The sequence below is a fragment of the Dipteris shenzhenensis genome, chromosome 2 (genome assembly GCF_047967505.1).
Source record: "Dipteris shenzhenensis isolate YYH24624 ecotype China chromosome 2, Dip_SZ_1.0, whole genome shotgun sequence".
Lineage (NCBI taxonomy): Eukaryota > Viridiplantae > Streptophyta > Polypodiopsida > Gleicheniales > Dipteridaceae > Dipteris > Dipteris shenzhenensis.
This window is the reverse complement of record NC_141597.1, coordinates 18,004,085-18,023,495: the sequence shown is the minus strand read 5'-3', so window position 1 is coordinate 18,023,495 and position 19,411 is coordinate 18,004,085. Positions and strand designations below refer to the sequence as shown.

The 19,411-nt window shown below is 48.2% G+C and overlaps 1 protein-coding gene across 1 annotated transcript in view; it reads left to right on the top strand.

The window, feature by feature from the left end:
* Nucleotides 1-7,650: 7,650 nt before the first annotated feature.
* LOC147904414 (Galactose mutarotase-like superfamily protein) overlaps nt 7,651-19,411 on the top strand; it is a 47,804-nt gene continuing 36,043 nt past the window's right edge. The window contains exon 1 of the mRNA XM_087394296.1: nt 7,651-7,951. Within this exon, the coding sequence (XP_087250422.1) occupies nt 7,761-7,951 (191 nt within the window). The 5' untranslated portion in view covers nt 7,651-7,760. The remainder of the gene's footprint in view (nt 7,952-19,411) is intronic.

Below are 19,411 nucleotides of genomic sequence, written 5' to 3'. Positions count from 1 at the left end.
TTTAGAGGCATGACGTTGCATTTGCACATGATGTCCAAGTCTGAGATCCAAAAACAACACAATGCATACATAGACACGCATACAGATGCATTTCTTGAATTTAAAAAAAAGTGACGGGTGCATCTATTAGCGTGTCTATAGACCCGCATCTATAGGCACGTCTATATAACAGACAGACGTGCCTATAGATGCACTATTAGATGCTTTGTAGAAAAAAAAAAGAAAGACGTGCTAATAGACTGGCTGTAGAATTTAAAAAAAACAACATAATTCTGTGTGGTTGAACATAATGCTATGTATGCTATGTGGTTGCAGGAATCCCATTTCTACAGTGTGCAATTCAATTCTTACAGCCAAACACATTTTAATTTGCACGATTCCATGCACGCGGTCTATAGTCGAAGTCTATAGTCGAAGATTACAATTTTGAATAAAACATTACAACTCCAAAACATTTAGTTCACAAGGCATTCATTGATAGAACATTGCACAAGGAAATTGAATGCGAAAAAAATAAGAGGAGTGTATATTAATTCATAGCCCAAAAAGTTATTATGTATACATATAGCACGAAGCCAAGCCACCTGTGGCTTCAAGTACAAAAAATAAGAGGAGTGTATATACAAGAGAGGGCGCATGAAGCCAAGCCAATGGCTTCAAGTACAAAATGGAGTAGCTATCACTAATTCTAGCAATACTTCTATGACTAATCTAAGTCATCCACGTCCTCGATCCCTTCTTCATTGCCTTCTTCCTCCTCAGTATCCTCGCCTTCTTCCTCCTGAATATCCCCAGGGGCCTGTAAAAGAGGGACAACATGTATCAATGTATGAAAAATCAAGTCTTTATTTACAACATTGATAGTATAATTAAGTACTTTTAAATACCTGGGGGGTGCTCCACTAGCCCAGATATACTGCTCCTCAGTCATCATAGAAGTGCCTCCATGTACATGTCGTTTGCGATGTCCACGATGGTAGACTGTCTCGGCAACAGTAGGGTATCTGCCCACGATATCAAGCTGCAAGACACAATTTGTGGAGGGGTTAACAAAGAAACGGCCTCCTAATAAACCACATAAACACAATATAATCTGAGATCAATACTTACAAATTGGGTCTCCCATAATGCAATACCCCCTACTCCAATATGCACATTTCCGTATTGCTCCATCTAGATCCTTCGTGCCTCCACATACTGTAGACTGGGGTCCTCCTTCGCTGCCTTCATCACTTTCTTCCACTCATGCTTATGAGCGGTGTGGGGCTGGCCCCTTGGTGGTTAACCTCCCTCTCTCCTGGCAATCTCGACTAGTTCTTGCCTCTTTAAAAAAAATCTCTTATTGGAAAGGATAATGGTAATCTTTGACTTTGACCATTTCTCTGTGAACTCAAAACATTGGAGGGATTGGGATACCTAGAGCATATAGCATTGATGGTATCATCAGTCAAACTTTTTTTTTGCTCTTTGAATGGAGTAAAGAAATCTCTGTAGTTGTTAGCAAATGTAGAGCGCATGAAGGCCATGATGTCCTTCGCTTGTGCATTCATTAAGATGCTACCCGTCACAGTGATGTCATAGAAGATCGGACCGTCACCCTTTGGCACATCTACATCATCTGAATTCTTCATGCCCCCACCATTACCCCCAAAGCACTGTGCCATGCATCCCCTAGAGCTCTCCCTGCTACTATGCCTACTGCCCTATCGTGACGAGCTAGTACGGTGGGCACTCGCCTCTAGAGAAGGGACTCCCAACTGCACGGGAGTACGTTGGCGGCTCTACGATCTATAAGGGCCTCTTGACCGCAGGGGAGAAGGGAATCCAGATCATAGGGGAGAAGGGACTTTAGACCATAAGGGAGAAGGGACTCTTGATGATCAGGGAGAAGGCTGGTGGCTCTGCCGCCTACTGGGTTGTCTTGACTCCACATGAGTAATCTCAATTGGTGTGGGTGTTGCGTGGTTTGGAGTCTATTCTGCTGACTCATGGGGGGTGTTTTGAGTGCTCGTCATGTATGTGTATAACTCCTGTGGAGTGGAAGTGTGCCCCAAAATGTTATATAACTATTGTAATAAGGCATCCCGAGGGTCGGGCGAGGCTTGTGAAGAGTTTCCTGGCCACATGATGAACTGCAGAAAAGAAGAGAAGAAGATTTCCATGATGCAAGCCCTCTTTCCATATGCATATATAAAAGAATTATGCCAATTTTCCAATTTCCATCATGCATGCCCTCTTTCGATATGCATATATAAAAGATTTCCATCATGCATGCCCTCTTCACCCTCTTCTCTTGTATGGTTGGGGATGAGTGTGTATGCCTAGAGATGAGAGTGTGTGCCTAGAGATGAGTGTGTATGCTTGGAGATGAGTGTATTGAGAGGTTTGCAAGTGTGGCAGAGTTTGAAAATGAGATCTAAAAGCGTGTCTTACAGTGCATCTACACTCTATTTTAGATGCGCCTATAAACGTGTTCCATAGTACAGATGCGCCTATAGACACGCTTTTAGAGGCACTACAGTGTTTTCTCATTAAATTTACAAGCACAAACACATTTTTTTGGTTGTGTATTTGTAGGATGTCTTCATCTTCAACAATTGCCTCCAGTGAGGATGAATCCCTCTGTATCCACCATCGAGAATTGTGGTTGGAGCAAAAAATCAAAAGTATGTGTGATCAATGTCGAGGAAACATGTATCGTGCACGTAGAATTACACTCAATCATATCTCAAAGTATGGAGAATGGGATGCGACCATATCCATGGTAAGTGTTAAAGCATTGAGGTTGATTGAGATAACTATGGGTGTTTGTTAGATATGCTTAATGCCCCACTCTCCTGGTAACCACCAATGGTCCAAGGTGCTCAAGTTGTAAGGTCCCCATATGAGGAGAAGCCATGTGAGCCCGGGACACTGGATGGATCCTAACTTGCATGTCAGATGAGGTCTATCAATGAGACCGTTGATGGTAGAAAGGTGATTGTGTGGGAGCCCCTTGCTCTCGTTGGGGCTTGGGGGCTAGCTAGCCCCTCTGGTGGGGGTTCGGGGGCGAGAGCCCCTGAGGCGACGATATAGGGAATATTCCCTAACTACTCCATGGACGACTAGTCAGTTCCACCGACTAGGTTGACTGGTCGGCTCCACCATGATCCCACTTTCTTGTCAATGTTGAGATCTACAAATACATTCAACCCACTACTACTTATGCTACTCATGTGCTCATTGAAATCAGCATCACCAATGGTAGGCTCGTCCTCATGGGTAATGGCCTCAATATCTGTACTATCTCCTATCTCATGATCATCCTCCTCTCTCGTATCACAGTCATCATCACCTCTAGAATGATCAGGTGGGAGAAATCGATGGTGATTCTCTCATAGATTACCTTATTCAATGCATCTGCTCGTGAGGCAACTAGCAAAGGACCACAAACAAGACATGCATGGTAACCCGATGTAGTGAGACCTGAACAATAGACGCAATTAAGAGTTCCAGGTGGGTTTAGGATGCCACATCGATTGCCTACTCATAATTAAAAGTGCAATGCTTACTTGAACACTCGCCATAGCCTAGGAAGTCATGTATCATCCACATCAAGACTGCTTTTCAGTTGAAGTTTCATGAGACGAGGGAGGCCTGCTCACATCATGCACCTTGATACCTCTCCAAAGTATCTCTAGCTCGTCAATCAAAGGCTCCAAATAAACATCATGATTTTTGACTTTATGTTTCCCTAGAATTAGAAGGGATAACATAACATGTCCTTTCTTAATCGCCATAGAGGGTGGAAGATTATAATTCACCACCAATATCACTGGCCATACATTGTAAGAGGTGCTTTTGAGACCAAATGGGTTCACACCATCCATACCCAATCCAAGTCTCAAGCTCCTAGGTTCTTCCTTGAAGCTTGGCTATGTGTCTTCAATATGCTTCCATGCAGGAGTGTCTACGGGAGTTCTCCACTTGCCATTGGTTGATAGATGGGAGGAATGCCATGACATGAGCTCTGCAATGGATTTACACTTGAACATATGTTGGATGCGAGGGGTTATGGAAAAATGTCGTAGAACCTTACAAGGCACATCCAAAGTTTTGAGATCTACTCTATATCTTTCCTCGCTACAAGTAGGACACTCTCTTGCATTCTTATGTTTTCCCCACGAAACAGAACGCAACCGTTGACACATGCATGGATGCGCTTGTAATCTAATCCTCCAAGAGAGGTCACATGTTGCCTTGCCATATCTCTTGAGGTCGGTAATTTATTCTCCCTTGGAAGCATTTTACTTACATCAATTCATTGGTTGTAGGACAACTAAATATCCTTCTTTGACGTTTTTAATGATGAAAGTTAAAAATTTGTATAGAGATCATAGTCATAATCACAAAATCATATCAAAAGTCCTTTAAAATATATGTATGTACTTGATCTTTGGAAGGAAAAAAAGGTCAAATAATAAACTTGCTTGAATTTTAAAATAGGTGTACTATATGTTTTTCTAGAAGCTTAATTTTTCCATGTGAACTTTTCCATGCAACCCATGCGCTTTGTGTCTAATAATGAGAGATCCATGTGACCACCATTCATCACTTTATCACATAGTGAATATTAAAAAGAATAATTAACAACATTCTCCCTCTATGTAACATTTGGGAAGAGTTACATTGGCTTACATAGAACATGCTTTCTATAAGGGTGATTTGTATAATGGTTTATAAAACATTTTCATTTGATGGTAATGTTACCACCAAGTTGTTTTCTTCCTTTTTACCATTACACTCTCGTGACAAATGACCCAACTCTCCACATTTACCACATCGTCTATTCTTTGGATCCTTGATATACCATCTTGACTCAGTGTGTCCTTTCATTTTGCAGAAAGAGCACTTTAGAGTCTTTTTGGTAATCCAAGATACACTCCGAGTTGAAGTAGATGCTCCCACAACTTCTTTTTCCCTATTTTCTTTGTTAAGTAGTGAAGAGATTACATTTCAAATGATGGATTAGGAACATTTTTTAGTGTTGTTACTAAGTCTGGGTATGGTTTTGAAAGAGCCTAATTAAGCAACACAGTGGTGGCATCCTCTTCATCAACTTTTGCATTGATTGATGAGATTTGTACCATAAGACCTTTCATTTTTGTATCATAATACCTTATATTGATTGATGAGATTTGTACCATAAGACCTTTCATTTTTTAGATGAATGTGCCCAAATCTTCACCACTTGTAAAATCCAATCCAAATAATTCAATCTTCAAATTGATTTTAGAAATTTTCCCACATGCACCATACAACTTCTCTAACTCATCCCATTTTTCCTTCGCCATTTTGAGCTCATAAATTGAGAAGGACAAGCCATTTAATATGACACGTTGTAGGTGTGACATAATAAATGGCAAGTATGACATGCCAAGTGGCAAAGGCACAACCCTCCATGTGGCATGTATCACCAATAATAGCATCCTAATTGCCACACATGGTAGGTACAACACTTTAAGTCTAGGTACACACTTTTTGAGGTAGTCGTTAAAGTAGCCCAATTTGTGAGGCCCATGCTATTTTGGCCATGAGTTCTTCCTTGCATGCTCTTACCTTCCATCACAAGCTCCATCTAGATCATCACATTTGCATCCTACCCACCACTAAGTTTAACAACAAGATAAACTTCCTCAAGGTGAGAGTTTTGCACCTTTCCTCCTTCTAGAATCTCCTTATTTTCCATGTTTCCAACGAAACCTCTTCTGTGACCTGGTAAGTATCCGTATTTTTTATAAAGTCAAGCTTCGTATTGTCTTACATGTATGGTCTTCTCAAGGCACAAATTAGGAAGATAGGCAAAGATATGTAGTGTTCTATGCACTTTGAGATATAATAAAAAGCGATTTGGTCTATTGGGCAATCTCCAATTGCCCAAATTGCTTTCTATTATACACTTTCTTAAAGTGAGAGTTTTGCACATTTTCTCCTTCAAAAGTCTTCTATTCTACCTTGTTTTAGGAGTCCTCTTCTTTTCCAAAGTGGATTATATTAGAATTACGTGCAAGATTGAGACAAGAAAGAAGCACCCATTGTTTTTATAGACTGTACAAAAGAACGTGATTAGCTATGTTGGGAAATCTGCAACTGCCCAAATTGATTTCTCTAGATCTTCTATCTTGCCTTATTTTGGTGGTCTTATGCTTGCCAAAAGTGGTACAAGTTAGAATTATATACATGAGTGAGACAAGAAAGAATTTACGTATTGTTTTTACAAACTGTACAATAGAAAGTGATTTGGTATGTTGGTCAATCAATCCATGAACTTTTTCTTTAAATTAGAGACTGTGGAATTGCTTTCTGTTGTACAATTTCCTAGAGTGAGAGTTTTGCACATTTTTCCATGTTTTGATGTTACTATGCTTGTCAAATTCTAAACAGGTTGGGATTGTATACATTGGGGAGACACCAAAAGAAGTATGCATTGTTCCCTGGGATAATCTTTTAGTATATCATTCAAGACATCCTCTCTGTCAACTGCATCACTTGTCTGACCTTCCAAATCCATTTTGAGTAATAACAGGTCTTCTGCTATAAACTCACTCTGATACTTTTTTTCCTGTACACTTACTCCTTCAGAAACATCTGAAACCATTTTATCTCCTTTTGAGTTCTCCTTTTTCAATTTCTCTGTACCTAGAAGCGGTTGCTCCCGACAAAAGTCCAATATTTCATAAATTTCATCCCAAGCTTTATCTAGTCGCTGCTTCTCACTCTGTTCTCCTTTCTGAATTACTCCTTTCAAAAGGTCTACCAGTTTATCATAATTCTTCTCCTTTGCTGTCCCTTCATCTGTCTTCACTTTCAATTCCTCCTCTTTTTGCATCATTTGCATTTTGTTAAGTTTTTCCTTCAACATTTCCTTCTCTTTCAATTCCAAATCAAGCTGTAAGTGCAGTCTTTCAGATTTTGCCTAGAAAGCAATTTGCTCTATTGGGCAATCTCTAATTGCCCAAATCACCCCTATGACTCATTAGCCCACTCTAAACTCTTATACCATATAAATATGAGGCAAGGTGTACATCTCTTCTCATAGGGAAATTTTTTGAAGACCACAAATGATTCCAATGGTAGCTACGACTTACACCTAGCTTCACATGGCATAGGGGGGGTCGCCATGGCCCATTTTGATCTCATAAGCCTACTTCAAATGCTTGAAAATTATTTGTGGCTTTGGTACTTAAGACTATAGGGTAATGATTTTAAGGCAATAATAATGATGGGGTGTTTTATAGATCTTGATTTTGTCATGGCATAAGGCTTTGTCAAAGCATAGAAGATAGATTCTACAAATTTCTCAATTAAGGGTTTTGCACATTTTCTTCTTCTAGGTCTCTTATTCTACCTTGTTTTCATGGTCCTTTGCTTTTATTGCCCAATTTTTTATTCATGCAAGCCTGGCGTTTGTCTAGAATGATGTCATGGACTAAAAATACTACAAGAGCATAGGGAAAGGCTCAAAAGTAGCAAAAGCTACAACACCACCACCTTACCTTCATTTTTGAGACGCCCATTTCAGCCCTCTTCTTTATCCAACAACTAATAATTAATAGGAGGTTTCATGTTTCAAAGGAGGCCAAAAAATCAAAGAAGCCAAGGAATCTGGATAGGGGTGGACAGAATATTCAGATGGATTCTGTTCAAGTGATTAGGAAAAGCTTGTTGTCAACTGTCTGTGCTCTCTGAGTTGTTCTTTGTTTCCTCCGCAATTCCTCTCCATGGATCGATCGATTTCCCTGAATGTTTTGCCCTGTCCTTGCTATTCCTCTGCCTCTTCCCATCTCTTCCGCCCCTCTTCCCCCTTCCTCACCACCTTTCGAAGATCGCTTCCCCAACCTCCTCGCCTTTCGCATGCTAGCACACGGCCCTTCTACATGGCTTCCCCCCGTGCTGCTCAGTCTTCCACCGGGTACGTTGCTTTCTCCTCATCCCCAGTACAATTTTTTGCCTATGCGGTGTGCATCTCGTGACGCTGGTCAGTTTAATTATGCTTAGAATTAGCTTAGATACCGCTGACTCGTGGTAGATAAGCTTACAGTGGGGCTGCATTTTGGGTGTTTGGGTGCGGGAACGAACGATAGACAGCAACGTATGGTGTTGTTAGTGCTAAGCTGAGAAAGCAATTGCAGCTGTGATCAGCTGTGATCAGGACGTTGCACCCAAGAGAGACGGAACTGTTTAAAAATGGGAAACCTACCCATCATAACGTGGTTCCAACGCACACGTGTCGGCCAGCATTTGTTGTAAGAGCTGTTCGACTATTGCCATCTGGGTCTGCTGTGTTGCTGAATAATGCGGCCAGATGAATACGGGACTCTTCAGTGTTTCCGAATTGCTCACAAGCTTGAAGGCGGTTTGAGAATCCCTTGAAATTTTTTCATGGGTCACTATCAAGGTCAAAACATGTCTTTGCGACTTTCTGTAATATAGATATTGTTGAATGCCTATCCTATCACCATTTTTCGATTCTTCTGGCTTTAGTGGCATCAGACATGCCTGGCTCAAAGATGCATGCTGATGTGTTGGAGCGTAGTAACGTTTACTTTCTTTGTCTAACTTTGGGAAAACCATTCTCATGATCTCTATAATCATTCTATGCACTTGCTCGGATGTCCCAGTCTTCCAGTTAGAGATCCATCCTGGTTGTGTACATAAGCCTGATTCAATTCGTGACTCATCCTTGCACAGCTAACATATAGGTTGGAGCGTTTCAGACTGTGAAGCACACGTGGCTCTCTTACCTTGTACCAAGTTTTTGTACATGATGCACAAATATATGTTGGTTTTCTGTATTGATTTCTAGGAAAATCTTTGGCTTGATCTCATTACGATTTATATCATTATGATTGAGAGCGCTCAATGCATGATAAAGTTCATGGTTATCAACCTTGTGACTGTTATGAGAACTGCACTATTTGTTGTGTTTTCAGAGGGTGAGTTTGGATCTGTTCATGGATTCGTCTAGATACATGTTCCCAGCTAGTGGACATGCAAATTTCACCTCGTGAAGTTTTCATCCATGTTGTCTTACTGATATTGTGACAAGTTCTATCTATCTTAGTTGGTGTGTTACCTCTGCACTATTTGTTGTGTTTTCAGAGCATGAGGTTTAGGCATGTTCATGGATTCGTCTAGATATATGTTTCCAGCTAGTGGACAAGCCAATTTCACCTTGTAAAATTTTCATCCATGTTTTGTCTTAGTTATATTGCGTAAAATTCTATCTTAATTGTCCTTTTAAAGCATTTTTTTGAGTAGAAATGCTCTTTTAGGAGACTCACATGAGGTACTATAGTCTTCATGTAGCTTGTGAATAGACTGTAGACTACTAGTTTTTCTAGCAAAGAACTGATCTTAGAAGAAGGGTTGGACAAGCTAAGCTGCTAGCTCCCTCCCCTGCTGCACCCGGCTCCACCCTTGCACCCCCTTCGCCTCTTGCTCTACCTCCTCCTCCTCCTCCGCTTCTGCCTCTCCTTTGCCATCTCTCCGGCCTCCTCTTCAGCCTTCTCCTTGCAACCCCCTCCTAGGCTGTTTGTGCAGCTCTAGGGCAGTGCTTTGGCAGCGCCTAGTTGTGCGGACAGCCCGCGCTGCCCGCCGGCCCGGCCTAGTGGGCTGGGCTGGGTGCCTTGGGCTCCAAGGGCAGCTACCCCAGCCTGCGGAGCCCCTTGGGTGGAAGAGCGGCCCTTCGAGCCCCCCCCCTTCCTGCAGAGGTGTTGTGAGAACAGCGGGCTCCCTTCCAAAGCTTGGGTTTTTCAGATCCTGGTGGTTCTCCCCGATGCGGTGGTGATTGCCTCATCCGCCCTCTAACTTCCCCCTTGGGTGGAAGAGCAGCCCTTCGAGCCCCCCCCCCCTTCCTGCAGAGGTGTTGTGAGAACAGCGGGCTCCCTTCCAAAGCTTGGGTTTTTCAGATCCTGGTGGTTCTCCCCAATGCGGTGGTGATCGCCTCATCCGCCCTCTAACTTCCCCCTTCCTTTCTTGCAGCAGGTGGTTACATTGCATTATCTTGGAGCAGAAGTTCCTTGGTGATGTGACCCCGGTCTAGCCAGAGGGGATGTAATGGCAGCACCCTCGAATCCCACTGCCATCAAGGTCCTTCTCTCTCTGGAAGATAAGCAACAGGTTGAAAAAGCAGCTCAATCACTGTAGGACAAAGCAATGGTAGGCAAGATCATGGGCCTTACTCCTACGAGGCAACAGGTTTGTGACTGGCTCCAGGCGAGCTTAGCACTGGAGGGTGACCATATCCAAGAGGTCACCATCTATGGTAGGGGAGTCTTTCTCCTATAGCTGCGCTCACCGGAGACTACCCTGACTCTTGTGGAGGAGAGTCCGATCTTCTTTGGCCCGCACTTGGTATATCTTGGTACCATGGTTTTATGGGGGAGTATATGGACACGACACACCGTGTACCTTGCTTTCCGGTGATGCTCCACTTCTCGGGGCTTTCGAGAGAGTACAAAGCCATTCTCCCGTTTATTGGTTGAGCTTTTGGCACGGTGCTGGTCCCCACCGGACACAATAGTTGCGGTTGTAGCAGATGACAGGGTCCCCAGACTCTGGCTAGTGGTGGAGTGCCCAAAGTCGCTCCCAGAGGACATCCACCTCGAGACATTAGACGGGGGGAGCTATGCCAAAGGATAGAGATCTCAGGGCTTCCAGGCCAGTGCCTTTGATGCCAACTGATGGGGCACGTGGCACGTTGCCCTAGAGGCAAGAGGCGAGCCCGCCCTCCCCCCCACCAACAGATGCACCAGAGACCACGTAGGGTGAAACAGGCAACAAGGCCTCAGCAGGCTTATAGCTAGCAGCACCAACGTCAGGCATCAGCATCAGCTTCATGAGTCCCAGACCCCTTGGGTGGAGCCATCCGAGGGGAAGTGGACCAAAGCTGGGAAGAAAAAGAAAAAGAAAATAAAGCAAGGTGAATGGAACCGCAGCTCTGGGACCTCAGCCGCCGGTGCAGCAGAGGGGAACTGGAGCTGCAGTAGGTACATTTTAGAGGGGTGGAAAGGATTAGAATTCTCCTTGCCATGTGTCAACATCTCCTCAATTATGGATCAATGTTCTAGATTATCTCTCTCTCACCTTAGCAAAAACGTTCACAAAGGTTTTTTCTGTACGTCGCCGGGTCTTCTCAAATTGCTCTACACACAGGTTTTCCATGAAACAGAGATTTGAGGTTGAATCAAAGGGTTTTAGCCCCTTCTAGACACAATGGAACAAACAGAATTTAAAAACGTGGCCTCTACATATGGATTCCAGAACATGGTCTCCTCCAATGATTCGGCTTGTCTGCTGCTCCAATTTGGGCTTACCTTTGATTGTTCTGCTCTCCAACGTCTTCTCAGACTGCTCAACCACTCGCTATGGACTGCTCTTTGATTTGGGCTGATTAGATGCTTGGCTCGTTCAGCAACATGGAGCTTCCCTTTGCAGTATCTGGTTGTTTTACAGTTTCATTGCTCGGTTGCTCATGCTTGCTGTCGCAGGTTGTCTTCTTCAGTAGCTGCGTTTCAGCTCATGCTCTGAAACTACTCGACCATCCAAGCTTCATTTTTTGTCGTCACAAGAAACTTCTATCATTGCTCCTTACGTGAGACTGTTTGGCCGCATGTGGTTCAAGTTTCCACAACTCCTAGGCTCTTAGTTTCTCGTCGCTCATTGCTTTATCTACAAAGCTCTCGTTTGTTCGCTGGCATTTGCTTCTTTCAAACAGCTTCTTCTTGCTTGTTGCTTGACCTTCAGGTGGTCAGCCACTATTCAAGCTGCTTTTTGTGCATACTAGAGCCTCCAAAGTTGCAGTTACTCTTTAGATAGAGCCTTTGCTGCTTGTGCACGAGCTGCTCTTCAAGCTTCTTCAACATGTTTGCAGTCATGGTGTCTCCTACAGTGCCTTTTACAGTAGTTCAAGCTGTTCTACAGCTCCTTACGTAGAACTTTTAGGCTGCATCTTTGGCTGATATAGCATGTATCCTTGCTGCAGCTGGATCTTATCTATGTTGAACTTCTCAGGAAGCTTCTCCTGTATTCGCCACTCAAGCTTTTCTTCTAATTTTCTCCAAGCCTTTGTGGCAGCCGACTCTACTCTTTGAGTTTCTTTTACAAAGAGGCTGATGTATGGGCTTCACACAAGCTCTTTGTCGAAGCTTACACTCTTTCCAACTCACAACTAAACAAACCTCCACTCGCAACCCTTTCAAACACTCAGCAAGCCTTACAAGCATTGTGGAGAAACCTCACTCTCAAAACTCTACAAAAGAAAGAGCTACACTACCGGCTCTGATACCATGTTAAGATTTGTAAAGGATCTATGAGCTCTAGAGAGAGAGTGAGGGAATAGCGAACAATGGAAGCTATCACTTGCAAGAGATACAAGACTTTTGCATGGAGATAAGGAGAGAGAGGGAGAGTGAGAGAGAGAGAGACCACACGTGATGATGAGACTTTGATCTATACAAAAGGCTAGGTCCAATTGTATTTCAGTCCATAAGATAGACTCTCTTTGGTCCCTTCAAATAGGACCACGAACTCCACCCAATTTGCGTCATACACCACACACTTGTGTACATCCTCCTTCACATACTTGTTTACATCCAACGCCACATTGTACAAATAGGCATGCTCCATGTGACACTGTCAATGAGGCCCATGACCTTCCATGTGACCCTTACATGTGAACCATGTGTATACACTCACCCTTCACCTTAGGTAGTGTTTCTAAACCATGATTCTTTCAATAGGAGGTCCTAGATCAAGATGATTGTATGCTTGGACAACGGACACACATAGGCTGGGCTCAGCTCTATGCAAGCTCCTGCGAATGCCCCCCCTCCCCCGCTCCCGTCTACCCCCCCTCGCGCTGCGCGGCCCCCTCTCCCCTCCCCCTCCTCCTCCTCCGTCGCCTCCCGCCGCGCCCCTTCGTCCCCCTCTCTTCCCTCTCCGCCCGCCACCCCCCCCCCTCTCCTCCATTCTCCGCCCCTCCGTCCTCTCCCCGCCTCCCTCCCCCTCGCGTTGCACTACCACCCCCCCGCCCCCTCCTCCCCCCCCCGCTGCTGCGCAACGCTGCCCCCCCCCCTTTTCCCCTCCTTCCTCGCCTCTCCTCCCCGCCCCCTCTCGCGTTGCGTTGCCATACCCCCTCCCTTTCCCTCCTCGTCTTCCCCGCCCTGCGCTGCGCTGGCCCCCCCCCCCCTCCTTCCTTCACCCTCCGCCACTCGCTCCCTCTCCACCACCTCTCCCCCTCCCGCTTCCCCATACCTCTCCATCCCTCCCTCTTTCCTCCTCCGCCTCCGTACCACTCCCCCCTCCTTCGTCTCTGCCATTTCCTTTCATTCCCCCGCCTTTTGGAGCGTTCGCAGTTTGTCGGTGCGGTATGGCGGCCATGAGCCCGGAACCGGTGGCCCAGACGGGCCCCCCCCTCCATCAGCCTACCGCATAACACTGACAGAGCATCAGGTCTCCTTGGTGAAGCAGGCCGCCACGGACTTCTCCCAGACATCCATTTATGGGAGAGTCATTGGCTACACCCCTTCACGAGCAAACATCAGGGACTGGTTGCAGTCCACCCTCTACCTTGAGGATAGTCACATTGAGGAGGTTGCACTCATGGGAGGTGGTATCTTCTGGCTCAAGCTCTCCTCAGCACAGGCTGCGAGCGATATGGTCAGACGGTCCCCTACTTCTGTGGGTGGGAAGATCATCCTTATGGTCCCATGGTATAGGGGTTTCAGTGTAGCGGACTTCGATGCCCGCTTCCGCATTCCTCGCCATCCAGTTACCCTCATTTTCTCAGGCCTCGCAACCAAGCTTCGCCCGATCATCAAGGATCTGGGGGCGCACTTTGGTTGGCTCATGCAGGACACCTTCGTTGATGCGGCGGCAGCCCAAGGGGTGCCACGTGTCAAAGTGGCAGTCCTAGATCCGTAGAGTATCCCCTCGGAGTTCGAGATTGAGATGGACTCAGGTGTGGTGACGCAGCGCATTATGGTCACTGGTCGCCCAGATCAATGTCTGAGATGCCACGGCTTCGGGCACCAGGCGCGCTCCTGCCCTCGCTTCACGAGGACAGAACCTCAAAAGGCCCCCATCCAGGCAACTCAGGATCCCCCCCGCCAGGCATCGACACACCCTCCTGAAGGGGAAGGCTTGACTGAGGCCAAAAGAAAATGGAAAGGAAACAAAACAGGACCAAAAAAGCCTTCCCATCTATAGCAAGAGCCCCCTGTGGTCACCAATCAGCAGCAGCCCGGTAAGGGGAAGGAGAAGATCAGCTAGCCTCCCCCTCATCCTTCACCCCGCCCCCCCTCCCCTCCCCCCTCCTCCTCGGTCCCCCTACCTCCCCCCCCTCCAGGATCCCCCCCAGCACCGTTGGTTTCAGCCCCCCCCTCTACCTCGAGCATGATCCCGAGGGAACCCCCCCTCTGCCTGCGCCACCTACGACCCCGAAGACAGCACATACCTCCCCCACGCCTATCCCTCTTGGCCCGGTGGAGGGGAGAGGCCCTTCCCCGCAGATGGCCAGTACCACTCCAGCTTGTTCGACAGCCAGCACCCCTCTCTCTGGTTCAGACTCCTCATCCTCGTCCCCACACCCAAGGGCTGCTCCTAGAGCTCTCCCTTTGGAGTTTTACCGAGCAGGACCTTGGGATTATTTGGATGCAGCGGGTATTGGCTCCTTCCCTGCATGCCTAGACATTAGCATCTTCTTTCTGAAAGGGGGCGGAGGGTAAGGTGTCCGTCCTTGCCCCCCATGATGGTCCTAGCTATTCCTTCACTATCACCAGTGACGGGAATGAGCAATGGACAAATGAAAACGTTTGGGAGACGATTCGAGATCAGTCCCAGGAGCAGGTGCAGGACTGGATCGGTAGCAGAGCAGCGGAGCTTCTTCAACAGCAGTGGAAGGAGGGTGACGTTCGTCTGCGATGGCGTCACAACGCCAAACGATTCTGCCTTTTGGTCATTATTCGATCGCCTCTGGAGTGGGTCTACGCGGAAGGGCTCCGCCCGTGGAGGACCTCAGAGGTAGCGGGCTTCTATAGTATTTCCCTGGCAGAGGTGTCGAGTTGGTTAGAGAGAGCTTACCACCATGGGACGAAGGGCCTCTCCCCTCTGTTGAAGGTTTTAGAGGATGGGTCCGATGATCTGGCCTCTCCTTCGAAACCCTCACAGAAGCGCCTTCGACTGCACACTGGACATCCTCCGACCACCTCGACATCGACCGCAAGCAGACAACTATTTGTGGCCCATCTCCCCTCTTCATGAGTATACGCATTATCTCTTGGAACGTCAACGGGTTCCACTCATCAGGAACCCGCAGCCCGAGGAAGATGGTGCTCAGACAGGAGCTCCAGCCAGCCTTGGTGGGAAGGGTAGATGTGGTCCTATTGCAGGAACACAAGCTTTCGGCTTCTCAGACCAGTATTTGTGGGAAGGTCCTCACAAGACGCTCCCACACCTACTGGGAACCTTCGATTGGCGAGTAGGGGAGGAGCGGGGATGTCTGTACCTCCATCGACGCTTCTCTAGTTCAGCATGTGTGTGGTTTTGGCACCCTGATCCCAGGAGCGCTTTGGGTGGGCTTGAATATTGAGGGATCCCGCATCGGCATCCTCAATATCTATGCCCTGACCGACCTCAGACAGAGAGCCGCTTTTTGGAGCTCTTTGACAGACTTATTGCCAGAGATGGATTCTTGGATTGTAGGAGGGGACTTCAATAACCTTGAGACCTTAGAGGATCAGCAGGGACAGGGCCCAGAGTTCCTCGATATAGCTCAGGCAGAGTAGGCAAATTGGGACTCCTTGTTCGCTGTGGGAGGTCGGGACAATTGGAGGGAGCCTTCCTTTTGCAGATGGACAGGGAGTCTGGACTTCTCTTGGGGTTACAGGAGGGAGGGAGGCAGAATTCTGGAGCGGTTGGACCATTTCTATGTCAGTGATTGGGCGCTAGGCAAAGGTGGAGAGTCAGGAGTGGTTCCAAGGACGACCCTCTCTGACCATGCCCCAGTCATCCTAGTCCTGGACTCAGCCTCTCACTCCTTACCTCCACGCTCATGCCAGATCCCAGACTCCATCTACTCCAGAGCAGCGGTTCGCAGCAGGATAGTGGACCTATGGGAGCAGGATTGGGACCCCATGGGGGATATGGCAGCACAGGTAGCTCAGGCTCTTGCCGAGTCTAGTCTCATGTGTCAGCAGGAGGCGATTCAGGTCAGGCAGCATTGGTGGGCGAAGGAGAGGGGTCTCAGACGAGATCTCGCCTCGATACAACGGATGCAGCAATCTTCTCCAGGCTCTGAGGAGCTCAGACGATAGGAGGTTAGAGCCCGAGCCATGCTAGAGGAGATTACCGAGCGACGATCAGAGTTCTCGTTTCATGCTTCCAAGTCCTTTTGGGCTAGGAAAGGCGACAGGATGTGCAGAGAGTTCTTCAGGACTCATGGCCAGAGGTCAGCAGGGGAACAACTCCGATCTCTTAGAGCGCAGGATGGTAGTGTCAGGACAGATCCAGATGAGGTCCGGGACTTGGAGACAGATTTCTATAGATCCCTGTTTCAGCAGGAGCCCCCAAACCCTCGTGCCTGCTGTTGCAGGGAGGAGGTGTGGAGGTATACACCGTCGCTCGTGCAGCCTAGCATGAGTGACTCCCTCCTCGCCCCTTTCACCGTGGCAGAGATGCAGGATGCAGTGAGCGCTAATGATGGGCAGAAATGCCCAGGTGAGGATGGGCTCTCCAGAGCTTTCTTCACCACCTTCTGGGAGCAGGTCCACCAGCCCTTGCTTGCAACCTTCCAGCATATCTTCTCCAGCGAGAGCCTTGCGACAGGCTTGATTTGCCTCATCCCCAAAGGGAGGGACCGTCAGGAGATCACACAGTGGCGCCCTATCACCCTCCTCCCGACTGCCTACAAAATCCTCGCCAAGATGATTAGTAGCCGCATCCGCCCCCTGCTACATGACTTGATCCATGACACCCAGACTGGTTTTGTCCAAGATCACAGCATTTTGGACAAAATTTTCACATTCTCAGAGGCGACGAAGCGGGCCCAGCACAGTGGCTAGCACCTTGCCATACTCCTTCTTGACTTTGAGAAGGCGTACGACAGGGTAGACTGGTCCTTCTTGGAAGGTACACTCTCTCGGTTCAGTTTCCCGGACGAGTGGATCAGAGGTATTGCTAGCCTCTAAGGTCGGGGGTTATCATCAGCGGCAGGATGGGGGAGAGATTCACCCTCGAGCGCTCGGTGCGTCAGGGCTGCCGGCTTGCGCCCTACCTCTTCCTATTTTTTGCGGAGGCCATGACTCACTTCCTACGAGCCCGTACCACTGGTCTTCGAGGGATGCGCCTTCCTATTCGAGACGAGGCAGAACTTCTGGACTCTGAGTATGCAGACGACACAGCCCTGTATGTGCAGGATGATAGCGAGTCACTAGAGCGAGTGAGACTGTCCTTAGAGGTTTTTTGTCTAGCCGCTGGGGCAAAAATCAACTGGCATAAGTCAGTTGGTTTTCTTACGGATGCGGGAGCAGCTCACAGTGGGGTATTTTCCTGGGGTTTCGCTGGATCCCTAGAGGACAGACGACATGTTACGTGGGATTCTAGGTAGGCCTAGATATCACGCCGGCTCAGCAGTTCTTACCGGTCCTAGTCTCCATACGACGGAAGCTAGCCTTCTGGAGCACGGCTCGGCTATCCTTGGTAGGCAGGGCCCTTGTGGTCAACCAGGTCCTTCTTGCCACCGCTTGGTACGTGGCCTCTTGCTGGTGTTTCTCGAGATCGTGTGTAGCCCAGCTGAGGAGACTAGTGCGGAACTTCCTTTGGTCTGGCTCAGATGGTTCCGGCACCACCAGAGCCCGGGTCGCCTAGCAGACGGTCATTCTCCCCCAGACAGAGGGTGGTCTTGGCATCATAGATCCAGAACTGCAGAGTCATGCATTACTTGGCAAGTTAGTCATCCACGGTCTGACCCCAGGAGGGCAGACGTGGAAGCTCTTGCTTCAGCATGGTCTCGGCGCGTGTACCCCCCAGAGAGGGGGTGATTGGCAGCCGTCTATCCGGTGGATTTTCACTTCTGCCCCACAAACTCAGCCCCATTCCCCCCTCGTCTCGGTCTGGAGGAAGTTGCGACACAGCCTCTCCCAGGTTCCCCCTAGCTGCCGAGAGGAGATAGACAGACAGCCCCTGATCTGGAGCAGCCAGGTGACAGATGATACAGGTCGCCAGCTTGGAGAGAGATCCCATATCCCTTGGGCGCTCTGGGCGCGTGGGCCCGCGCGCTCGCTCCGGGTTTGGAGGGACGTCTACAGCCAACTGAGCCCAGGCGAGCTGGCAGCAGCAATAGGTACGGCACGTGGGATCCAGGCTCGGCGAGCGGAGATCGATGCGGCCATTCCTACAGGTTGGAGGATATCCATGATCACCAGACAGCTCCTCCCGGGAGATGAGAGGTGGCTAGGGCATTTCACACCCCGTGGCATTCCTTTGGTGGTTGCAAGCCTTTTCTCGGACTCCTCGATTCACTTCTTCTCCGTCGCCGATGATAGCCGTCTCCAGAGCAGAGAGGCCGTGATCGACCCCCAGCTTCCCTGGCAGCGCCTTCGCATCATAGGGCTGCAAGGGAAAACGTGGCATATAGACCCCCTGATTATGCAAGACCAAGACTGGAGACTCTGGATCTGGGAGGGCCGTTCCTTGACAGAGGTGGAGTGGGCCCAGGGGAGTGGCGTTGGCCACCATTGGAGACCTCAGAGAACCCTACCCCCTTCTTCTCCTACAGTGCGCGTACTGGTAGGCGTGCTCTTGGGGCTCTCCAGCACGGGCTACCCACACAGGCACATAGTTGGTATGCCCAAGGGATATCTCTGGTCTTTCTTCGCACATTCTGGAAGACTCTTTGGGCAAGCTGGCGGCCGAGGAAGATCTCTCACTTTCTGTGGATGGTGGCCCACAAGGGGCTACCAGTTGGTAGTTGGCTGAGGCAGATGGGGCAGGAGAGGCACTGTCAGATGTGTTTTCAGGAGGAGTCGTCCCTGAAGCACTGCCTTTGGAGCTACTCGCATGCTTAGACAGTGTGGAAGGGAGTCATGGGGATCTTAGCGAGGGCTGCACCCGAGCTAGAACCAGTCACTTGGGGAGCCGTTTGCTGGTGCAGCACCGAGATGGGACATCACTTGGCTTATGAGTTCTCTAGGCAGGTTCCAGTTTTCTTCATCACGTAGGCCACCTGGGCATACATGGACAGCTTCCCTTGGCATCTGACAGAGACAGATGCAGGAGCGATGACTCGGCACCCAGTTTGGGAGATCATAGGGAGTATTGCAGGCTGGCATATCTAGACTTCCAGATGCGCGCAGACCTTAGGAGATCAGAC